The sequence below is a fragment of the Bufo gargarizans genome, chromosome 4 (genome assembly GCF_014858855.1).
Source record: "Bufo gargarizans isolate SCDJY-AF-19 chromosome 4, ASM1485885v1, whole genome shotgun sequence".
Lineage (NCBI taxonomy): Eukaryota > Metazoa > Chordata > Amphibia > Anura > Bufonidae > Bufo > Bufo gargarizans.
The window spans coordinates 274,946,843-274,971,336 of record NC_058083.1 but is presented as its reverse complement, the minus strand read 5'-3'; the positions used below and the strand labels follow the sequence as shown (position 1 = coordinate 274,971,336).

The 24,494-nt window shown below is 42.2% G+C and overlaps 1 protein-coding gene across 1 annotated transcript in view; it reads left to right on the top strand.

The window, feature by feature from the left end:
• The window catches only part of RNGTT (RNA guanylyltransferase and 5'-phosphatase), a 392,929-nt gene that overhangs the window by 195,747 nt on the left and 172,688 nt on the right, over window positions 1–24,494 (top strand). Inside the window, exon 12 of the mRNA XM_044290779.1 lies at window positions 18,252–18,320. Coding sequence (XP_044146714.1) covers window positions 18,252–18,320 — 69 coding nt within the window. The remainder of the gene's footprint in view (window positions 1–18,251; window positions 18,321–24,494) is intronic.

The following is a 24,494-nucleotide window of genomic DNA, read 5'->3' as shown; positions in this document are numbered from 1 at the left end:
TACTTGTACTTCGTTCCTCTAATTTTTTGTCCAGCTTTCTACTACATTGTATGCATTATTAAATGGTGCCATTAGAAAGTGAAACTTGTCCCACGAAAAACAAGCCTTCATATGGCTTTGGAACAGAAAACTAAAAAAGTTATGGCCAAAGACAGGGAAAAAACCTTCTGGGGTGCAGTGGTAAGTCCTTAATACTGAATGTTAGCAATAGTCATGTTTACATAGTGTGATAAACAGAAGGAATTACACCTCATACAAAACGTATGAACAACGATAGATCTAAATCTATTGGCTCTCCTGGTCTTAATCAATATGATTATGAAATTAATTCATCAGCATGCTTAAAATAAAGAAATAGAAAAAAAGGAGGGGGTGGGAATACAAGATGGTTCCTCAAAGACATAGAAAATTCTAGACTGGAAGATTCTGTGCACGTTATCCAGAGTCCAGCTTTTGATGAACTGCTCTCTGGTGTCATCTATGGTAGCATTGGTTTTTTCATTAAATAAAATTCTAGTCTACCCTCCGAGACATACAGTCCGTGAGCGAGCCATGTGTCCCGGATCGGCATACATCGTGCGCACACAGCATCATAGGTTACTATGATGCTGTGCGCATTGGGCCACCCTGCGGGGCTATTGTCCCGCACTCATAATATCATATGAGTGCGGGACAATAGCCCCACGGGCCGCCCGATGCGCACAGCTTCATAGTAACCTATGATGCTGTGCGCTCCCGTGTGCACGATGTATACCGCTCTGGGACATATGGGCCGCTCACGGACTGTATGTCTCGGATGGCATACGATCGTGTACATGAGCCCTAGCTCTCTGGATCAGCACAGGAATAGAAAAAGTAGGTGATTGCCATCTGGCAGCTACATCAATCCTAACAGCCATAGTATATATTGGAAAATTGTATACACAGTATAAGTAAAAGAGGGCAATTTAACACCAAGAAGAAATATAGTCACCGACAAGGAGAGATCTTTATCAAAGATATCACATAACATTGTTCTAATAAATGACCCAAATTGTTGTGCTCGAGGTCGGGTCCATCAGATATAGAGTTTACTTTTTTCTGGACATCCCCTAAAACACAGTGGTGAAACCCCTCGGTAAATATGGTGAAGCCTGGAAGCGAACAGGTAAGTCCTGTGCAAAACCTTTAGGGACGACTCCATTAAAGTCACCTGCCAGCTAGCCTTACTGATCATAGTACAGCAGTCATGCCATTGTTTTGAGAAAGTCTTCCAGCCAAACATTAAATCTATCTCTGTTACAGAGAGCGCAGCGTTTTAGTTACCCTCATCGGAGGCGCTGTATAGACATGGGGGGGGGGGGTCTTAAGTCCCTCTGCGCTACCTGAAGAAGCGCCAAAGTTATGTATACTTGTGAGCCTCTACATAATTTGGCACTTCCTCCTTCAGACCGTGACGGACTTAACTCTGTCAGCCCCCTTACTGTTGTAGGTTTAAGCCATTTTGAACGCCAAAAACCAGTGTAGAAAATGATAAATGAGCCAGCCCTGCCAGCTGGCCCGCTTCCCTGCCCACGTTGTGCCCCCTTTTCTCTCCACTTTGGAAAAAAAAAAAAAGCACTTTTATTATATGCTAATGAGCCTCTAGGTGCTATGTGGGCGTAAAATCAGCACCTAGAGGCTCCGTCTACTCACGCTTTATCCCGCCCAGGTCCCCTGCTCTGCCCGCCCATCTCATCTTGATTGATGCCACGGTCCACCGCATCGTTGACGAAATCCTGCGCCTGCGCCGTTCACTTCTGTCTTCGGCGAGTGAGTGAAGGCCGCTCTCCTGATGCCTGCTTCCTCACTGTGACATACTCGGTGCAGGTGCAATGAGGAATCCGGCACTAGGAGCGCATACTTCACTCACTGCGCCGAAGACAGAAGTGAACGGCGCAGGCGCGGGATTTCGTCAATGATGCGGTGGACCGTGGCATCAATCAAGAGGAGATGGGCGGGCAGAGCAGGGGACCTGGGCGGGATAAAGCGTGAGTAGACGGAGCCTCTAGGTGCTGATTTTACACCCACATAGCACCTAGAGGCTCATTAGCATATAATAAAAGTGCTTTTTTTGTTTTTACAAAAACGGCTGCAGGGACAAATATTTTTATACCCAAATTTCGAAGCGAATAAACACCCGGTATATTGCTGTCCAAACTAACTAATAGTATTAACCCAAAACTAGACTCAGAACAGCATGTAATATAGAATCACAAAAAAAATTCTTTGCGAATGTTTCAAATATTTATCATGTATATATGAAATGACTGAAACTGTAAATGGAAGCAGCAAATATCCTGCACTAGTGATTGCTTTGAATAATGATATCCAAGATGAAGATGTTTTCCATGTGCTCTGCTCGACAAGTGAATATATTAAGTTAATCAGCAGTGTATACCAAGAAACAATTATTGTGCTGCAGCTTTGCCTCTAAATGTGAGATAAAAGCTATATTGCTAAATAATAATTTTAAGTTAATTTATTAAGTCAGTCCTTTAGCTTGCATTTCGGTCTCTTCCCCCGTGGCTGATAGCGTTTCACTTTTTAATCTTAATTTTGGCTTTGAAGACTGTTAATTGATTGTGTAGTCATTACTCGATTTCCAGTTCCTGTTTAATCATACAAGTGTAGTTGTGAAATGTTACAGGTTATCTACCAGTGGGCAGACCTCAGTACATACACACTTTATTTCTAGACCAGTTCCTCACTACCACGCTGCGAATTAACATTATTCAGTGCACTTTACGAATATTTTCTGAAGCTATAGATTATGTATTGAGTCACATGCTGCCTATTTGACCTTATTAATCATATGTCTTATATGTGCCCTGATAACAAAACAGTTTGATACAACTAAAGGGATATTTATTAAAGCTTTTAGGCAGCTTTTGTGATGTTAAAAAGTCAAATATGGTGCATGCGCCATACTTTTTCAGCTTCTCGACACTTTTGAAAAGTGGGGGAAAATGGGGTGGGGCTCGGTGAGCGGAGTGGATTCCCGCCAGATTTACTAAAACTGGCCCAAATATACGCCAACTCCTGGCTGTGGTGGACTTGGGTTTCTGCGGAGAATAAGACTGTCATATGGGAATGCCAGTCTTGATAAATGTCCTCCAGTGTACAAGTGAAGAGTAGACCCTCAAAATAATTTACTCTAGTGAATCCGAGTAACCTACTTTTACTTGATATGCTTGTGCCAGACGGCTTCCAATGAATGTAGTGAGAGCAGGCTGTGCTGTGCGACGTCGGCTCACAGCTCAGCAGGAAGAGAGCTGGATCTCAGGTTTGTTGGTTTCTGGAACAGGAGAAGTGAGTTTTTTTTTGTCTGAGCTGCGGTATAATTAACATTGAGCGTCTGATCTGGGGCCCGTTTGAGGGTCTAATTAACATTGGGCATTTGAGCTCGGGTCTGATTAACATTGGGGGTCTAATTAATTTTGGGGTTCTGAGCTGAGGATTAATTAACATTGGGGGTCTGATGAAAAATATTTTTTGTCTTCATTTTCTCCTCTAAAACCTAGGTGCATCTTATGGGCAGGTTCCACTTATAGGGTGAAAAATACGGTAACTGATTGCTATTGTGAACTAGGATGACTTTGAAATGTTTTTAAAAATATAAAAAAATAAAATCATCCCTTTCCCCATAATTTAAAATAAAAAAATATACAATTAAAAATAAAGTGCCCCAAAATGTGCAAACTATTTAAATATAAAGGTATTTATATCTAAATTGTATCAATATAAGCAACAGATCGCCCTGAAAAAATGAGCCCTCACACAGCTCCATAGAGAAGTTTTAGTTTTTGTTGAGTACTAAAACACAAGAAAAACAATATAAATGTGATATTGCTGTAATGGTACTGACCCACAGAATAAAGGGCATGGGTCAATTTTACTGCTAGGGAACTATGTAAGACTACTTTCACACTTGTGTTTGGAGCGGATCCGTCTGGTATTTGTACAGACGGATCCGCTCCTATAATGCAAACTATGGTATCCGTTCAGACGGAACCGTTTGCATTATATTTCACTAAAAAAAGTCTAAGTACAATTTGTATTCAGACGGATCCGTCCAGACTTTACATTGAAAGTCAATAGGGGACGGATCAGTTTGAAAAATGCACCATATTGTGTCACCTTCGAACGGATCCGCCCCCATTGACTTCCATTGTAACTCTGGACGGATCCGTTTGCCTCCACACGGCCAGGCGGACACCCAAACGCTGCAAGTAGCGTTCAGGTGTCCGCCTGCTGAGCGAAGGACAGATGGTGCCAGACTGATGCATTCTGAGCGGATCCGCATCCACTCAGAATGCATTAGGGCTGGATGGATGTGTTCGGGGCCGCTTGTGAGAGCCTTGAAACGGAACTCACAAGCGGAGCCCCGAACGCTAGTGTGAAAGTAGCCTAAAAACAAAACCCATAAACCTATGGCAGAATTGTGTTTTATACCAATTGCATCCCATTTGGATTTTTTTTCCAGCTTTCTGCTACATGATATGCCATATTAAGTAGTGCCATTAGAATTTACAACTTGTCCCTCAAAAAAAAAAGTCTCGTACGGCTATGTGAATGGAAAAATAAAAAAGTTATGCCTCCAGGAAGGCACGAATTGAAATACAAAAATGTAAAACCCTCCAGGGCTGAAAGGATTATTTCCGGAAACTCATGTGACTCATTAGTGTCTATGGCTCCTACATGCCAGTATGTACTCCCAGTTTATGTCCTTGGTGCTCTCCTTCTAAACCTGTATCTAGGGCAGGCATCCTCAAACTGCGGCCCTCCAGCTGTTGTAAAACTACAACTCCCACAATGCCCTGCTGTAGGCTGATACCTGTAGGCTGTTCAGGCATGCTGGGAGTTGTAGTTTTGCAACAGCTGGAGGGCCGCAGTTTGAGGATGCCTGATCTAGGGTATCAATAAACTCCTTCACTGTCTGTTGCACTACTTGACGGTGTCAGATCCACTGATACAGAATGTCCCAGAGGTTCTCAATTGGATTCAGGTCCGGGGAATGTGAGAGACAGTAACATTGATGCATTCATCATACTCTGGCCACATGAGGCCAGGCATTGTCCTGCACCACAACAAATCCAGAGCCCCCTGCTCTAGAGTAAGGTCTGACAGAGGCCCTTGCCATGTATTGGTGAGCATTATCCTGCTGAAAAATGTCAGTTGGAAGCCCTGCCATGATGGGCAACATCCTGGTACAGAATGTCCTGCACATATTGCTGAGCTGTTACTGGTGACCAATTGTATGCAATGGCTGCCTAGATTATGACACCAGCAAGTGGGTCAGTGTCAGAATTGAAGTGCTCACATAAGGCCTCCATACTTGAGCTTGACCATCATGGGTTTCCAAACAGAACCTGTATTCTTCACTAAAGATTATACTGTTCCAGTCCGTAGCAGTTCAGGTTTCTCATTCATGACACCATTGCAAACGAAGGTGATGGTGGCTGGCTGTCAATGGCATGATGGGCACTATGATATCAATTTCCTTTTGCTAAGTGCCTGCTAATGATCCAGGCAGACTCAGGGGTGTGTAATAAAGGTGCCACCTGTGTCTGGATGGTGGACAATGAAACGGTGGTTGCTGCTTGTGCGGCCAATTAAGCAAACCTCTTAATGGTCTGTCTGGGGTGTCCTCAGCTTGTTTGCTGTGTTTGTGTGCCCTCACATAACCACTGCTCCTAAACCCTCCTAACAGGTAGGTCAGAACGGCCTAGATGTCGGGCAATTTGTTAAACTGACATGCTTGCTTTCCCCAGTGCAATGATGCGCCCCCTCTCTAAATCTGCTAGCTAGGCAAAATGTCTGAGTGCACCGTAGAGGCATGTCTAGCAGTCAATTATCTCTCACCAAGAGGTACACTATCCAAAAGTAACCTCTGAGAGCCTTTTTGTAGGGTAGACTGATAAAGCACATGCACTTTGTCTAATCAGACCACACCTGTAATCATTTACTTATCTTCTGTGAGACATAACTGCATGTAGCAATCGGACATTTTTTTTTTCTCAATATGTATTGACAAAATACTGTACAGTATATATACAATATATGAACAATGCTAAATATATATAATCCAAGGTATATAGTAGGGGTGCACCGAAATGAAAATTCTGGTCCGAAACCGAAAATTCAGGATGCCCTTGACCGAAAACCGAAACTGCCTTTTTGCCCAAATACTTTTAAAATACTTTTTTTAAGTAAAAAAAAAAGGAAAGTGAATTAAAATATAAAGTTAAACAGATACATAGATATTATATACACAATGCCACCCAAAGTGGTTATTTAAAAAAAAAATGTCACTCTCCCCCCTCCCTCCCTTGTCACTCTCCCCCTCCCTCCCTTGTCACTCTCCCCCTCCCTCCCTTGTCACTCTCCCCCTCCCTCCCTTGTCACTCTCCCCCTCCCTCCCTTGTCACTCTCCCCCTCCCTCCCTTGTCACTCTCCCCCTCCCTCCCTTGTCACTCTCCCCCTCCCTCCCTTGTCACTCTCCCCCTCCCTCCCTTGTCACTCTCCCCCTCCCTCCCTTGTCACTCTCCCCCTCCCTCCCTTGTCACTCTCCCCCCTCCCTCCCTTGTCACTCTCCCCCTCCCTCCCTTGTCACTCCTCCCCCCCTCCCTCCCTTGTCACTCTCATTTCCCCCCCTCCCTCCCTTGTCACTCTCATTTCCCCCCCTCCCTCCCTTGTCACTCTTATTCTACCCCCCCTCCCTTGTCACTCTTATTCTACCCCCCTCCCTTGTCACTCTTATTCTACCCCCCCCTCCCTTGTCACTCTTATTCTACCCCCCCTCCCTTGTCACTCTTATTCTACCCCCCCTCCCTTGTCACTCTCATTCTACCCCCCCTCCCTTGTCACTCTCATTCTACCCCCTCCCTTGTCACTCTCATTCTACCCCCTCCCTTGTCACTCTCATTCTACCCTCCCTTGTCACTCTCATTCTACCCTCCCTTGTCACTCTCATTCTACCCCCCCTTGTCACTCTCATTCTACTCCCCCCCCCCCCTCCCTTGTCACTCTCATTTTACACACACCCTTGTCACTCTCATTTTACACCCCCCCCCTCCCCCTCCCTTGTCACCTCTAGTGTAGCCTGTGTAGCGTGGCCGAGCTCTGTTCGGTCCGCGGTACAGGAGCATTTGTTTCTTGTACCCGGCCGGACTGAAAGGAAGTGCACACTAAGTGAGCACTTCCTGTCAGTCCGGCCGGGTACAGGAAACAAAAGCTCCTGTACCGCTGAATGAACAGAGCTCGGCCACGCTACACTAACAACAGCAGTAGCACAGAGCAGACACAGCAGGCTGCGCAGCACTGAGCCGGAGATTCTTTAGAGCGGCAAGCGTTTAGGAGGCACAGCATGAGGGGCGCCGCCGGCCGGCCGCCCGAACGTATATAACCAACCATATTTTCTGCCGATATGTACCAATATCGGCCGAAATGGATTAGGCCCATTTTCGGTCTATATTTTCGGCCGCCGGAATTTCGGTGCACCCTAGTATATAGATGTTTTTCAGTACACTTCATTCTCAATACATCATATTATGTTCTGTTTCAGCCTTTTTGTTTTGCTTTTTTTGACTTTTATAATTTCAATGCTCTAAAACAGCAACACTCTTTATTAGACTTTTGTTTTCTGGTGAACATGTCAGTCACTGTTTATTGCCTTCTGTAATCCTGTGACACCAGGACAATAGCGGCTGTAAGCAATGTTTTTACATACTCCGCCATTACATAATTATTCAATTATGTGCTTTTTTATATCATTTTAAAATTGCAGGGTATTTTGTCAACAATTACAGTGGATAACAGGATGCATTATGGAATGGGGAATAGGTATTTTCGTGCATTGTGCTTTCTCTGCCATCATTCAGTGCTATTAGAGAATTGTAATTTATTTTACAAATTATATTTGATGGCTGGCAGAGTTCATGTTTCAGAGGAGTGCCTTAGGATGATGATGATTGCTTATTTACATGCGATTACAGTTCCAGGTTATTTAGATGTCTGATGCTTGCTTTCTGCCTGTGTTTTTGATGCTAAGGACTTAATGTGTCTGTCAGAAATGATGCTTCTAAATACAGTTGTGTTTTATTCTTTTGTAAAGATTGTGTGACTGTGTAATAAGTCTTTCCAGTAGAAGATATTAAAGTATATGTTTTTTTTTTCCTCTAGAAGTTAGTACCAGATCTGATTATATATTGTATATAAAAAAAGATTAGACAAGCAGATCTGCTTGGAACTACAGCATAAAGGGAATCTGTCAGAAGTTTTATGGGTTCTAACCACTCCAGTCAGAGGTGCACCTAGTCTTTCTGCTGCCTGAGGCGAAAACTAAAACGGCACCCCCCCCCCCCCCCAATACCAATTTCTTAACCTAACGCCTTTGCCACATTGCTCATTGCCCATGGTATTTCCGCTGCCCCCCTCTTGCCCTTACCTGGTGCTGCCTGAGGCGATCACCTCACCTGGCCTCATTGGTGGTGCACCCCTGGCTCCAGTACATGCCAATTAGTGCCCATATTCATGAGCTCACGGCTCTCCCCGCCCAACTGCCTCTGACAGTTGTTTTTTTTACTTTTTTTTACCATATCAATCAGCAGCAGGTAGGCAGGGAGAGCCATGAGCTCATGAATATGGGGACTCGTTCAGCATGCAATGGAGCTGTTTAACGCAAAATGGCTGGGTCAGTTTAAAAAAAAAAGTGACCCAGCATTTTGCTCAGGAAATCTGTCACCAGTTTATGTTGACTTTAGTTAGGACACATAAAACTGGTGACTAATTCCCTTTAAAATGATGTACCTTTGTTTTCAGAGTAAATCGAAGTGTGTACTCTCAAATTCTCTACATAGATCTCTGTTCACGCTATAATCATGGTTTCTGTTCATAACCCATCACAGTGGATTGGCAGATCCCATTAGCTCTGGTTGCCATTTGGTATTTTTTCACTGAAAGAATTGCTTTGTAGACATTAGGGGAGATTTTTTAAAGACCAGCATTCAACAACAGTCTTGAAATCTCATGCGCTGCTAGATTATGCGCCTTATTTATGACGAGGCGCATAAATTCAACACATCCTCCGGCAGTCCGTGCGACAGAATGGAATCTATGGCTTGCCAGGGCTGCCATAAATCTCTGTTTTCATTCTCTGCAGAAAACTGGCGCAAATGAAGATAAATGTACAATGCAAAAAGTTAGACCACCACACCCAAACAATATGAAAAAAGGTGTTCAGGTGCACTCTACTGTGACCACAATACAAAAGCTAGCAAGGACTTCAAGTAGCATCACACTGCTCCATGTGCAATGACACATGCAAACACCATATACAGTACAGACCATAAGTTTGGACACACCTTCTCATTCAAAGAGTTTTCTTTATTTTCATGACTATAAAATTGTAGATTCACACTGAAGGCATCAAAACTATGAATTAACACATGTGGAATTATATACATAACAAAAAAGTGTGAAACAACTGAAAATATGTCATTTTCTAGGTTCTTCAAAGTAGTCACCTTTTGCTTTGATTACTGCTTTGCACACTCTTGGCATTCTCTTGATGAGCTTCAAGAGGTAGTCACCTGAAATGGTTTTCCAACAGTATTGAAGGAGTTCCCAGAGATGCTTAGCACTTGTTGACCCTTTTGCCTTTACTCTGCGGTCCAGCTCACCCCAAACCATCTCGATTGGGTTCAGGTCCGGTGACTGTGGAGGCCAGGTCATCTGGCGCAGCACCCCATCACTCTCCTTCATGGTCAAATAGCACTTACACAGCCTGGAGGTGTGTTTGGGGTCATTGTCCTGTTGAAAAATAAATGATGGTCCAACTAAACGCAAACCGGATGGAAAAACATGCCGCTGCAAGATGCTGTGGTAGCCATGCTGGTTCAGTATGCCTTCAATTTTGAAAAAGTCCCCAACAGTGTCACCAGCAAAGCACCCCCACACCATCACACCTCCTCCTCCATGCTTCATGGTGGGAACCAGGCATGTAGAGTCCATCCGTTAACCTTTTCTGTGTCGCACAAAGATACGGTGGTTGGAACCAAAGATCTCAAATTTGGACTCATCCGACCAAAGCACAGATTTCCACTGGTCTAATGTCCATTCCTTGTGTTCTTTAGCCCAAACAAGTCTCTTCTGCTTGTTGACTGTCCTTAACAGTGGTTTCCTAGCAGATATTTTACCATGAAGACCTGATTCACACAGTCTCCTCTTAACAGTTGTTCTAGAGATGTGTCTGCTGCTAGAACTCTGTGTGGCATTGACCTGGTCTCTAATCTGAGCTGCTGTTAACCTGCGATTTCTAAGGCTGGTGACTCGGATGAACTTATCCTCCGCAGCAGAGGTGACTCTTGGTCTTCCTTTCCTGGGGTGGTCCGCATGTGAGCCAGTTTCTTTGTAGCACTTGATGGTTTTTGTGACTGCACTTGGGGACACTTTCAAAGTTTTCCCAATTTTTCGGACTGACTGACCTTCATTTCTTAAAGTAATGATGGCCACTCGTTTTTATTTACTTAGCTGCTTTTTTCTTGCCATAATACAAATTCTAACAGTCTATTCAGTAGGACTATCAGCTGTGTATCCACCTGACTTCTCCACAACGCAACTGATGGTCCCAACCCCATTTATAAGGCAAAAAAATCCCACTTATTAAACCTGACAGGGCACACCTGTGAAGTGAAAACCATTTCAGGTGACTACCTCTGAAGCTCATCAAGAGAATGCCAAGAGCGTGCAAAGCAATAATCAAAGCAAAAGGTGGCTACTTTGAAGAACCTAGAATATGACATATTTTCAGTTGTTTCACACTGTTTTGTTATGTATATAATTCACATGTGTTAATTCATAGTTTTGATGCCTTCAGTGTGACTCTACAATTTTCATAGTCATGAAAATAAAGAAAACTCTTTGAATGAGAAGGTGTGTCCAAACTTTTGGTATGTACTATATGGAAATTAGAAGCTTTTTGCACACTTTTTGATCCAAATTTTGTCAGCCCATCTACCAGCGACCAGGTGGCTTCAATCAGACAGGACCTACACTAACAGACTTGCTTCTCCTGGGCTTTTCGCCTACAAAATTCAGTGCCATGTAGAATCCAGCTGTTTTACACTCTGATGCCATCGCTCATCTCCGTACAGAACCATTGTTTGATAGCACAATCTGCTGCCAGCAAAGGTTGATTTATCTGACCACACACGTGTTGCTTGTCCATCAGGTAATCGGCAGCACCTTTACACTTACAGATCATTGATCACAAGCATTTCTTCGAACATTTATTAGCGATTATCTGTCTGATGCTCGGGCAGTGTAAAGGGGACTTGAGTGAAAGCCTGTCCTCTGGATAGACCATTATAAGCTGATAATCAGGGGTCTGAAACCCCCACAGATCAACTGTTCAGGTGTAGCTGACAGTCTGTGCTGGAACTACACAGTTAATAGTCACATTAAACAGGAAAATTACTCCTGAAAATGTCACCTTTTTTTTTTTTTATTGTAGATTTTGAATTTATGTCTGAAGTAAAAATAAACGACACACAACTCTTGGGACACAAGTGCATTTTTAACCCCTTAGTGGCATAACTAATTTTAGCCTTAAGGACCAGTAACATTTTTCCCCTTCTGTGTTCCAGGGGGTCATTATATTTTTTTTATTCAATTTAACTGTATGATACCTTGAATTTTGTGGGACTAGTTGTATGTTTTTTTTAATGAACCATTTTGGGGCTCATATACTGTATTAAAGTACTTTTATTATTTAATTTTTTGGGGGGCGGGGGAATAAAAAACAGCCATTTCATCAATATTTGTTGGCTTTATTTTTACGGCGTTCACTACGATTGTGATGTTGCTAAATTGATATATTTTGTTTTATATTTTTAATAATCTTTTCCTTCTCTCTGCAGCCTGTCTGCTCAAAATGCCTCCCCTCTCCCTCCAGGCTGTCTGAGATCACAGCCAGCTGTAACTGGGATGGCAGCTTTAACTCTTCATATCTTGGGCTGGGTAGCAGCTATAGATATGGACCTGGTCTTGTTTGAAAGCTGACAATCTAAGCTTTAACCATTATAAATCGGGTCAGGAGTGAAAGCAGCTGAAACCTGCTTTCACTTTCAGCTGCTGTCGCTCCCGACTAAATTTCTATCGGCTTTATCTCACGAAGTAGGAGATAATTGCTGTGATTCTGGTCTTGTCAGCTTTCAAACAAGACCTGAGATATGGGTGGTTAAAGTAGCCACCCCCTCACCCTGCTGCCCGAGCAGCCCGAGTCCTTTTCTCAAAGCACAAGCAGAGCTCAGGCAAGACTGTTAAGAGTTTAAACCAAGGCAATGTGGGGTTATCTGTAAAGGTCTCCTGGCACAAGATGGCTACAAATCAACAAAACAGTAATAATCCGTGGTGAAAGAAGTAAGAGGGATTGTAAATTGTACACATTAGATACTGTGCTTGCCAATTTATTGCCAGTCTTATCACTTTCAGACTTAGAATATTTTTTTCTCTCATCTTCCAAGGGACTGTGATGAGATTAAAATTTAAATAAGCAGCGAGACATGAGATACCAGAATTCATAACATTTTACTTTCATAATAAGAATAAACAATTATCTGCACAAACCAACAAGGATCCATTACACGGCCTTTGTAATAAAACTGCATTGAAGTTGCACAAAGCAATGGTAGAATAATTTGTAATGCTCCACTTCCTAACCATCTGGCACAGGGTTGAGGATGTTTTTCTGTGCTAATATTGCCTGCTCTATCATTATATTTGAGAACACAGTTATGAGAAATCCTTAGCAGGTTACAAGGGCCCCAGATCCTGTCTGAGTGCTCAGTAATCGACCCATATACAGAGCCCTAGCACTGGATAGCTCTCCCTTGCAACTTATTCGCCTCAGACTGAGGTAAGGTTAAATACAGTAAAACAAAGCTTAAACAAAATATTCCCGAGGAATAACAAATGCCAGAATAGCTGTTCTGCTGATCTCACCACCTGAAAATGGGAATAAAAAGTAATGAAATATGCGCAAAAAAAGTCTGCGCTTGGCTGGACCGGTGTCCTCCAGCCACCACTTTGCAGGGTACGTTCCCAATATAGGCACACCTATAGGACTATGGGGGCATATACTAGCGAAAAATGAAAAAGAAAAAAAGGACTGTATGCTGTACTTTTTTTTTTTTTCCCGTCTAAAAAACAGATCTCGGACTGAAATGGCTCAAACAATTGGCAGATATACATAACTGATGCACAGGTTTTTTTTTTTTTTAGGTTTTTTTTTTTCTGTTCTTCTGACGGATCAGGAGAAAAGAAAAATAACAGCGATATTAACTCTCCCTAAATCGGGGACAGATATACTGCCTATGCAGCCAGTTCAGGGCCCCCCGATCTCTGGGGCCCCAAGCATTTGCTTGGTTTGCATGGGGGCAAAGTCCACTCCTGGTCTTCCTCTTAGGGCTCATGCACACAAATGTATTTTTGGTCTGCATCCAATCCGCATTTTTTGTGGGTCAGATGCGGATCCATTCACTTCAGTGGGCCCGCAAAAGATGCGGACACACCTGTGTGCTGTCTGCAAATGTATGTCCCTTCCTTGGCACCGTAAAAATATAGAACATGTCCTATTTTTGTCCATTTTACAGACAAGAATAGGACAGTTTTATAGAAGACAGGACATTCTGTTCCGTTAATTGTGTACTGCATACAGCCAATATCCATGTTTTGTGGATCCGCAGTTTCTAGACAGCAAAATCTGCAATGGCCGTGTGCATGAGTCCTTAAAGGGGTTGTGTCATCTCAAACAATGGAGGCATATCGCTAGAATATGCCCCCATTGTCTGATAGGTGCGGGTTCCACCTCTGGGACCCACACCTATCTCGTAAGCGGAGCCAGTAAAGTCCCATTGGGTGCACCAAGCATGTGCAGCTGCCCTCCATTCATTTCTATGGGGCCGCTGAAAATTGCCGAGCGCTGGCTCAGCTTTTTCAGTCGGCCCCATAAAAATGAATGAGAGCAGTGGCCACGTAAGCTTGATGCACTCCCATTCTTTTCTATGGGGATTCTGAAAATAGCCAAGCGCATCGCTCAGCTATTTTCGGTGGACCAATAGGAAGGCTTGGTGGTGTCCGGACCCGGCACCGTCGGCCACCACTTTGCCGGCTTTGTATTCAGCTTCATTTTAGAGATAGGTGTGGGTCCCACCTCTGGGACCTACGCCTATCAGACAATGGGGGCCTATCCTAGCAATATGCCCCCATTTTCTGTGATGGAAATACCCCTTTAATCAACTTTGCAGGATAGCAGACGGAACTGGATGGATGTGTGTCTTTTTTCAGCCTCACAAATTGTTACGGTCTTACATTCCATCCTCTTTATTATATTAAAATTGCTTGCACTAGGCTGGAGAACATTAGAAATCAGAATGACACGAATGTGCATCTTTATGTGAAATTGCCTTTTTCTGAAATGGAGCTTAGAATTTAATGTATCTTAACACACAATGGGGATGATTAATAACATAATAGTATTCTCTATAGCTAGTGAGTCATGGAGCTGATGAAATGACTGCCTCTTTCGCTCACTCCTAGCGTATCTATTATTTTGTGTCTCCCCATTTCTCTGCGCCTTTTTTCGCTTTTACATTGTATTTCATTAACTAGTGCAAGTTCAAAACCTTGTATTTCTGTGACGAAAGAGCAAAGCCCTTTGTGAGATGTTTTTTTTTCTATTCAAGTTTGACTAAATCCGTTTTTAAGCAGTTTCATCCAGTAGCATCTATAGACATGACAATGTAAGGCAATCACGATTTGTCAGCCACGCATTTGCTATTGCTTATTCTCTGCATGTGGTGGTCTTAGTCAGACATGCCGTGCCATTGATTTATCCAGCGATGTCTATTTTTCTCTTTTCAGCTGTGCTCCCAGGAAATGGGCCTTTGTAGCTTCCTGACACTGCTTTCATACATGAATAATCAATAGTGAAATGATATGATATCAGGAAAGAAATGTTTAGAAAGAGAAATTCTGACATTTCTACGGAATTGAGACGCAACCATAGCCAAAAAGCTTTGCTTGTAATCCTTTCATGCATTTTGTGTTGAAACTTAAGACATGTCAGCATTCTGCTTGTCAGCTCATATAGTGTTTGAGCAATGAGGACAGAGTATATCCAAAATAAGTTCTTAATATTTCTTTACTTCTCCTGTATAAAAGTATCTGACTATGGGCAGGAACATTTGGCATATTGCTCATACTGTTGTTTTCTACTTTTTGGTTCATATTTGAGTTTATAGAGCTTTTGTAATTGTTTAACGCCGTAGTGCACTGTTACGATATGGCATTAATTCCATGTAAAAGTATGTTGTTTTACATATGGTACCCACAAACACAAATGAAGACAGATGCCCCACAATAATACAACAAATGCATTTAAATCCAGAAAAGGTTTGAAGACTAAAATGCCAATATTGTTAAGAAAACCCTGTGGTAGCCAGGTGGCATGTTCTGGGAGACCAGACCCACAGACCGTTGCTCCATTATGGGAATGCACAGAGTGGAAAGTGTACTTTCCTTAAATTTTTAGGGGTTAATATCTTCCCAAACCTAGACAAACTATATGACCTCAATTATCTCCCCCTGTTAAAAACCATCTCAGAGATACTCTGCTCTTGGCCCCCCTCATTTATCTCCTGGCTGGGGTGCCGAAATATGTTTAACTCCTTAGTAGTCCCCGTTATCACTTACTACAAGTATCACCAATTAAACTTGCTAGCAGAGTTTTTAATTCTCTCCACAAGATATGCTCTTCTTACATATAGAGTAATATGAAACCCAGAATCTCCAATAGAAAAACCTTCAACTTCCATTCATAAGGGAGGTGTTGGTTTCCCCTCCATCAAAAGATTCTATACGGCGGTCCACCTTGGAAGAGTGGTAGACTGGATTAGGAGACCACCTCAAAAAACACTGGCTATTGCTGGAAGAATGTTTGGTCAAACATCCACAGAGATTCATTGTCCTCTCCAACCCCTCAGATGCACCCCAGATCCCAAAACATTACACGTTATCGGCCACGGTAACCATTTGGAAAATGCAGACATTAGAGATCGCTGCTCTAAGTTTCCCTCACCCCTACTCTCAGTGATGGATTGTTTATACGCCTCAGATGGCAGATACTTATCATTACCACCTCAGTTTCGGAACTGTGAAGCTCAGGTGGATGAACTACTAGACCAGGACGGAGTCTTATTGGACTCGGCTGGCATAATGTCCAAGTTCCAACTTACAAATCTTAATCCTTTACAATACGAATATATACTCTCCTCTGTCAAGAAGGTCCTAACATTTGGACAACAGCTCCCCTGGTTTGAGAAGTTTTTGTCTCAGGCCCAAACTCCAACTAAATGAATCTCAATCATAAGTCGGAATCTTCTCTATATGGAATCATCAACAGATTTATATTTTGTTAGAGAATGGGAGAGAGATCTAGATGAGAAATTCAGAATATCCTAACAGCACCTAAACTTCTAGATGTGTCACCATACAGGAAATGCTTACAATATCCTCACTAGATGGTACCTGACTCCTTTTAGATAAAAAAAAAAAAAGATGTACAGTTCCTCTTCAGAAATGTGCTGGAGATGCTAGTCCGATATAGGCACGTTCTTACACATATGGTGGTCATGCCCCATGCTCACGGAATTCTAGAAAAGTGCCTTTGAGAAGATTGCTACCATTTTCAAGTCACATGCAACTCATTTGACTATATGTCCTAAAATTGCTTTACTATCATTATTACCAGACTAAATGAAATCCCGAACTAGAACCCTGTTAGCTGCAGCAAGATTATTAATTGCCTCTAACTGGAAGTCTAGCTCAACTCTCTCCCTCTCGCTCTGGTATGATAACATTAAAGAAGAACTTTCATGCTGGAAACTGAGAACCCATCATGAGTGCAATAAAATTTTGGTGCCCTGGAAAGCAAACAGGTAGATATGTTCAACTCAACACAATAATCACTCACTTTCTATCCAAGACTGCACTAGCTAGTTCTCCACCTATGAAGTAGAATAATTGACGCCTACTTTAACTTAACCCAAAGGCAATCAATACCCAGATATCAGATTGGCTACCATATAGTTCACATTATAATCTTGAGATCATAGTAATTTACTTCAAGAACTCCCTATCCCCCTTTTTCCTTCCCCTTTTTTCCCTCTTCCTTGCAGTTCCTTTAGGGGTTTTTGTTTGTTCTCAACTCAACAGAGTAGTAACTTAACCCTATATACAGACCAGGTTGCACATGTGCCACTATTCATGATATGTCCTGTATTTTCTCCATAGAAGTATATGATCATGACTCTATTCCTACTTTCACTCACACCTCTGATACCTTTAGCTGGAACTCCAATGACGTTCAGCAGTGGACAAAGTATGCACCTTGATTATTGTAGCCAACTTGTTATGGCGCCTATTCAGAGTTTCTCCTCTGCATTTATACTCTGTAATAATATGTCCTATTTTGCTAAGTATGTTGTTTTTCATGCTGTGTATATTTAAAATTCAATAAAAAGATTTAAAAAAGATAAGAAAGTGAACTTTCCTCATCTTTAGTCTTTGGAAGACATCACATAGAAAATGCTAATATAGTAAGATGTATTTTCCCAGAGTGGACTCATTACTGACAGCATGGGAAGTATTATAGAAAGCCCCCATTTTAAAGTATGACAGTAAGTAGTTATTTTTTATTTTTTTTAACTCTGTGTTTCATAATAAAAAAGAAAAAAAAGAAATAGTGGTTGTTGACATTTTATCAACGGTAGATTAAGCTATTTTTCTACTCATGGGTTGTGCACCTGAACAAACCATATGATAATGGGATGATCTCCATGAACATCAAAACCTGATGCTTGCCCTGAGTGGCACCAAGCAATTCAGATGACTGAACCACTCAGATACAGTAAACACCATCTTTTATTCAGACTGTTAAAGAAATGCATAAAAAGAATAACAGATCTATCTACAGCAAGTTGTTGATGGTTTCCACTTGCAGGAGCAGAGAGTGTAGACAAGCTAAAAAATGAAGAGGGGTAATGAAGCAGTATAAAAAAAAAGCTAAAATGTACATGTAAATCATTTGAAGCTGATTAATAATTTGTATAAATATTCTCTTCTAACATAATAATATTTTCTTCTAACATTATGATTTTTGTCTTTGACAGCTGCTCGAAGGAAGCTTTGCTAGAGAGGTCAGCCATGAAGTTGATGGACTCATCTTTCAACCAACTGGGGTAAGTTCAGTTTGAAACTGTTATGTCTTATAGTACTAGCATTGCATTATAATTCTTTTCACACATTTCTATAATATCACAATTACTTTACTAATCCCACATTTTTTTAAATATGCCTCTACAAATATTGATGTGTTTTTTTTTTCCACATTCATAGGAGTTATAAAAATCATTTAAATTATTTGACTGTTAACGCACTTTGGTACACACTCGTGTCCTGGTGATAATGGTGTTAAAAAGTTAAAACCTCAGTTTTTATTGTTCATTATGATATTAATCTCACTTTAATTCCTCCTTGCATTGCGAATCGCAGAGACTTTTATATACTGCTTAGGCCGTTTTCAGTTTTTTTGTTATAACATATATATATATATATATATATATATATATATATATACTCACATACACATAATGTGAAATAATATTAGACATGGAGAACCTGGAAAAACACGTTTTTGAATTGTTGCTGCTTTTACTTAAAGAATTAACAGGATCACGACACCCTTATCATACATGGGGAAAAGTAATAGCCTCTGAGCTTTGTAACTGGTTGCACCATATGTAGCAGTCACTGTTTAGGATTTTTGTCCCACTCTTCTTTCAGGTTTTCAGATATTAGCTGAGCTGCTCGTTCCAATTTTTCTCACAAAATCTTTGAGTCTATTGAGGGCTGCAGTCAATAGCGGAACATGATAGTTTTTTTTTTTTAGGGAGGACACCCCAGGCCTGAAGCCCCGAGGGGCCCATGCATCGCCCACACCACAGCACCATAATTGCAGCAGTGAGTCGTATAACAGCCGCAGCACTGACTCAGGAGATGAGTCAAGGAGCGCCTGGAGGACCTTTAGGAAGGCAGAGCAGGGAAACGGGTGCAACAGGACTGCATGGTGACGAGGAGGATGTGTAGACTGCCAGTGCAGGGCAAAGCATTATAGTAGGCTTTGCTCAGCCTCTGCACATGATAGAGCATCCAGTGCATCCAGGAAAGTTGAGTGCACTGTGACTGTACACTGAAGGCTCTTCAGAGGGATAAAAAAGCAGGGTGAACACATTCTAAAGTACATGAACTTCTTCAGGACCTCCAATGTTCATGTACAGCAGAAGTGCAAAGTTTAAACTTGTCACTCACTCAGAAGCTGAGCGAACAATGTAACCACAAGGGGATTACTGTTTTGCACAGCAGACACCCATTTTCCGTGATTGTCGATCATGCCAATTACGGACATCTAACCCCTTACATGCCGGCATCTTAGTAGTCTGTCCCCAGGAACGCTGCATTTCTGATTTCGGCATGGAGGTAGAGAGGGGGCCCAAGTTGGGTAAACAGCTCCGGGCCTGTCATACACTTTAACTGCCCCTGGCAGCAGTTCTTTGAATGATGTTTTAATATTAATGTTTCCTCTAGGCTTCCATGGCCAATACAGTGATATAATACTTATAACAAGTGTCTGATCTTGAGTTCCAAAATGATATGCAAGTCAGAAGGATGTAAAAACCTTTTCTTGTCCGAGGGCCACATTGTCTGATTGAGCATTCACAAGGACCACAATAAAAATTAAACCATTTGAGACATTAATGGCATGTTTGATAGGTGGTGGCTCTCACCTATTGGAGAATAGGGTCCCCTTCTCCTCATTTCTCACACCAGTAAGTGTCTCTGTCCATTGTATTTTATGTGAGTTGCTAAGTGTTTCCCTACTCCAATAAACCAATAAAGATAACTTCATTCATGCATGGCCAAATCTGAATTTCCTCTGCTGCTCACTGCAGTGCCACACAGATCAGACGACCCCCCCATTCTGCCAATATATTCAGGTCGCGGAGATGGCCCTGCTTCTTCACGATTTTCCTCTCTGTTCCACACTACTTATTATTGACATGGAAAATGCATGTGAACCATGACTAGACACAAACAAACATGTCTGTGACCAGATGGTTGAGGACCACTGAGAATGGCATTGTGGGCCACATATGTTCCTCAGGCTGCAGGTTGTGCAGCCATGCTCTAGGTATTGCTTACATGCTATTTCTTTTTATTGGCATTTTTTTTTGTTTGTTTTTTGTTTTTTATTCTCGGGTTCCAGAGTGATCTATGGCTACAGTTTATCTACTGTATCTATAGGAAGCCTTGTAGTATGAGGCACACTCCTCATTGGTTTAGGCTAATGTTCTCAGTCTCCTCCCTTCAGCTTTTCTTCCTCAGATTTGCAACGCATATACTGAGAATGAATATTAGTTAGAGCCTGGGTTGATTTTAATTATGCCATCAGTTGTATTGCAGTTTATCACAGCAGTGACCAATATTACAACAACGTAGAGCAATGCTATTCATGTTTGGTATTATAAAGTGCGCAGAGAGATCACCAGATATGACTCACTTAAAGGAGTTGTGCCATGAAAAATATTCTACAGTTTTGAAACCAGTACCTGGATCCGAATTCTTTTGTAATTGCATGTAATTTAAAATGTTGTGTGGCCACTGAGCTATTCAATAAAATGTATATGTGTAGCGCCACCTGCTGTTTATTTTCCTTATTTCTTGTCCACCTCACTAAGGTGGTCTCATGCTCAGTTTAAATCTTCAACTGCCATTAGCCATTACATCAGCAGTTACAGGAAAAAGAGCTACAGCAAAAAGGACACATCCCCTGAGCTTCCAGTCTGAAATAAATCAAGCAGAACAATTGCAGCAATGAATGGGGATATCTCTGTATCCATGTGAGGTACAGGGCCCTTTCTACATTTGGTGACAGGATTAGGTCACCCACCCTATCAGTACTGTCGCTATTGTAAAAAAAAACTGCCATACGAGTGGTATAACTGTGGGAGGTGAAAGAGGCAGAATAAAGTGACTTAATATACAGTGCTGCCCATAATTATTCCTAACTTAAAGTTACTTTTATTCAACCAGCAAGTAATTTTTTGACGGGAAATGACATATGTGTCTCCCAAAAGATAATTAGACGATGTACAAGAGACATTTCTCAGCTTTTATTTACATTTGAGCAAAAAATACAAGATGTTCCGCACTGTGGAAAATCTGAGGACGTGGTCGGAAGCCAAAAGTGACACCTGTGGTGGCCAGGAGGATAGTTAGAGAGGTGAAAAAGAATCCAAGGATCACCACTAAGGCCATCCTGGTGAATCTGGGCTCTCCTGGTGGCAATGTCTCAAGGCAGACAATCCAACAGACACTGCACACTGCTGACCAATGAGGATGCCACTTCTCCAGATAAGGCACCCAAAAGGTTGCTTGGCCTTTGCAAAAGCTCATCTGGACAAAGAAGACTTCTAGCCTTCTGTGTTATGGACAGATAAAACAAAAATGTAATTGTTTGGTCACAATGATGTTTCCTTCATTTGGCGTAAAAAAGGAGAAGCCTTCAACCCAAAGAACGCCATCCCCACTGTCAAACATGGTGGTGGGAGGGGGTGTTTTTCAGCCAATGGACCAGGGCACGATGAAAAAAGAGCAATACATGAGGATTCTCAACAACATCATCAGGCAGTCTGCAGAGAAACTTGGCCTTGGGCACCAGTGGACATTTCAGCATGACAATGACCCAAGACACACAGCAAAAGTGGTGAAGAAATGGTTAGCAGACAACAACATTAACGTTTTGGAGTGGCCCAGCCAGAGTCCAGACTTGAATCCAATTAAGAATCTGTGGAGGGAGCTAAAGATCAGGGTGATGGCAAGAAGACCCTCCAACCTGAAAGATTTGGAGCTCATTGGTAAAGATGAATGGGCAAAAATACCTGTGGAGACATGCAAAAAGCTGGTCTGCAATTATAGGAAGTGTCTGATTGCTGAAATAGCCAATAAAGGCTTTTCTATTGATTATTGAGAAGGGTATGAATAATTTGGGACTGGACACTTTTTGCTCAAATGTAAATAAAAAAAATAAAAGCCGAGAAATGTCGTCCCCCCCCCCCCCCCACAATAATGCATCTTGTACATCGTCTTATTATGTTTTGGGAGATACCTATGTAATTTCCCGTCAAAAAATTACTTGCTGGATGAATAAAAGTAACTTTTAAGTCAAAATTTGCCAGGGGTATGAATAATTACGGGCAGCACTGTATATATGCTATAGGCCCCTTTACACTGCCAGTTCAAACCGATGATTGTTTGTCAGTTGCATTTACATGCAGCGATCTCCTCCAGAGTATGGGGAGAAGCAATCCCTAATGTCATCGCTCATCCCCATTTAGAATCATTGTTTGCCAGCAGCAGAGTGCTGTTTAGACAACATGATTTGCTGCCCACAAGTTAGAATTTAGGTGACCGCACCAACAATCTGGCTGATTATCGCTAACGAATGTTTACTCAAATGCTTGTCAGCGATAATCTGCCCGGTTATTTGGCAATGTGGTGGGGCCTTAAGTCAGCTATGTGTTACCCCCCTACTGGTGTCATCTAATTGACACCACCTCTTATGCCCCACTAACTGTCTCTTTCTCTCTCTGAGGGTAGATCAGTTTGAGGAAGCTGAACACTTTATTGAGTAGGTCACTTTCACTGACAGCAAAGCTCCTGCTCTCTGCACACTGTTTCCTTCTTGTCCTGCTCACTGCCCATGCAGTCCTTAAATATCCGTGAACCTTCCCCACTTGGCACCCCGTTAATCAGATCAGAGCTTTAATGAGCTTCTCCCAGCCTGTACACCCTCTTTAGATCTAAGCGTTGTGGGGGCCACAGGCTGCTGCGGCTTGAGTAACGCACTGTAGAGTGGCAATCCTGACATCTTCTGGGGCACACACACCTCAGCTATGCTCCTAAAGATATTTTACTGCAACGGACATATACCTACATTTTTTGCAGTACATTTATGAAAATCCCTGTCTAACAAGCATGAACTTAAGTTGACCTATTTATATTCCTTATATACTGTATATAAGTAAAGAGATGAGGCTGAAATTTGACATGAAATTTCTCATCCTATTAGCCTGTCTCGTCAAGTGAGGCCTGTCAAAAACAATTTAGTAATTTGTTTTGACATCTGTCATATCTTTGCTTAATTACTGAACATTTTTGCTACTTTTATTTCCTTTTATTCACTTCTATACCTCCTGTGCATCTCGATTTACTTACTGAACCATATTGCATATTGATGAGTTGCGAGTTCTCTAAATATTTTATATGATCTTCAAACAAGACATGAAGCTAATCACGTTGAAAAATTCTAGTGAAAAAGAAAACAACTAGTGTAGTGTGCAATGTGTTATAGGTCCCCAGTATACAATGTAAAATATTGGGCACTTTAGACTTAGGATAGTTTCACACTAGCGGTCCGGGACAACATGCCAGAACTCTCTGCATTCCAGCATTGCCGTGACCTACCTCATTGCTGTCCGGCTACATTCACTATAATGGGGACCGGCTGAGATCCGGCTGCAATCCGGCAAACATACCGAAAATCAGCTGGCCGAAAACTGCTGTGTGCATAGCCGGACTCTATCTGACCGCCGCTGGCCCCTTTCACTGTAATGGGGACTGGTGGGTGTCGGGTAGCGTCCGGCAATGCCTGATCCAGACACCAGCCTGCCGGAGGTGTCTAACGCTAGTGTGATCTTTATTTAGATATGTATTATATGTTTACTCACTGTATTATGCAGTGTGAAGTGTACCAAAGTATACTATAGATACAATTGCTACAAAGATAAGCCCAAAGTGCTTTAAATACTTAAAGTTGTACAAGCTTTCTAATATATACATAGACATATGTAGGGACCCAACAGCTCTATCCTTAGGAGGGACTGCTGAAGCATAGTTGAATGATTTGGTATATCCAGACAAGTTTCATTTGCTTTGCTTGTTTTCCTAGGCTTATAACTCCATACCATTTGATAGACATATTGTGTTAAAGTGTTAGGCTACTTTCACACTAGCGTTCGGCTGTCCGCTTGTGAGCTCAGTTTGAAGGGGCTCACAAGCGGACCCGAACGCTTCCGTCCAGCCCTAATGCATTCTGAGTGGACGTGGATCCGCTCAGAATGCATCAGTCTGGCGGCGTTCAGCCTCCGCTCCGCTCAGCAGGCGGACACCTGAACGCTGCTTGCAGCGTTCGGGTGTCCGCCTGGCCGTGCGGAGGCGTGCGGATCCGTCCAGACTTAAAATGTAAGTCAATGGGGACGGATCCGTTTGAAGATGACACACTATGGCTCAATCTT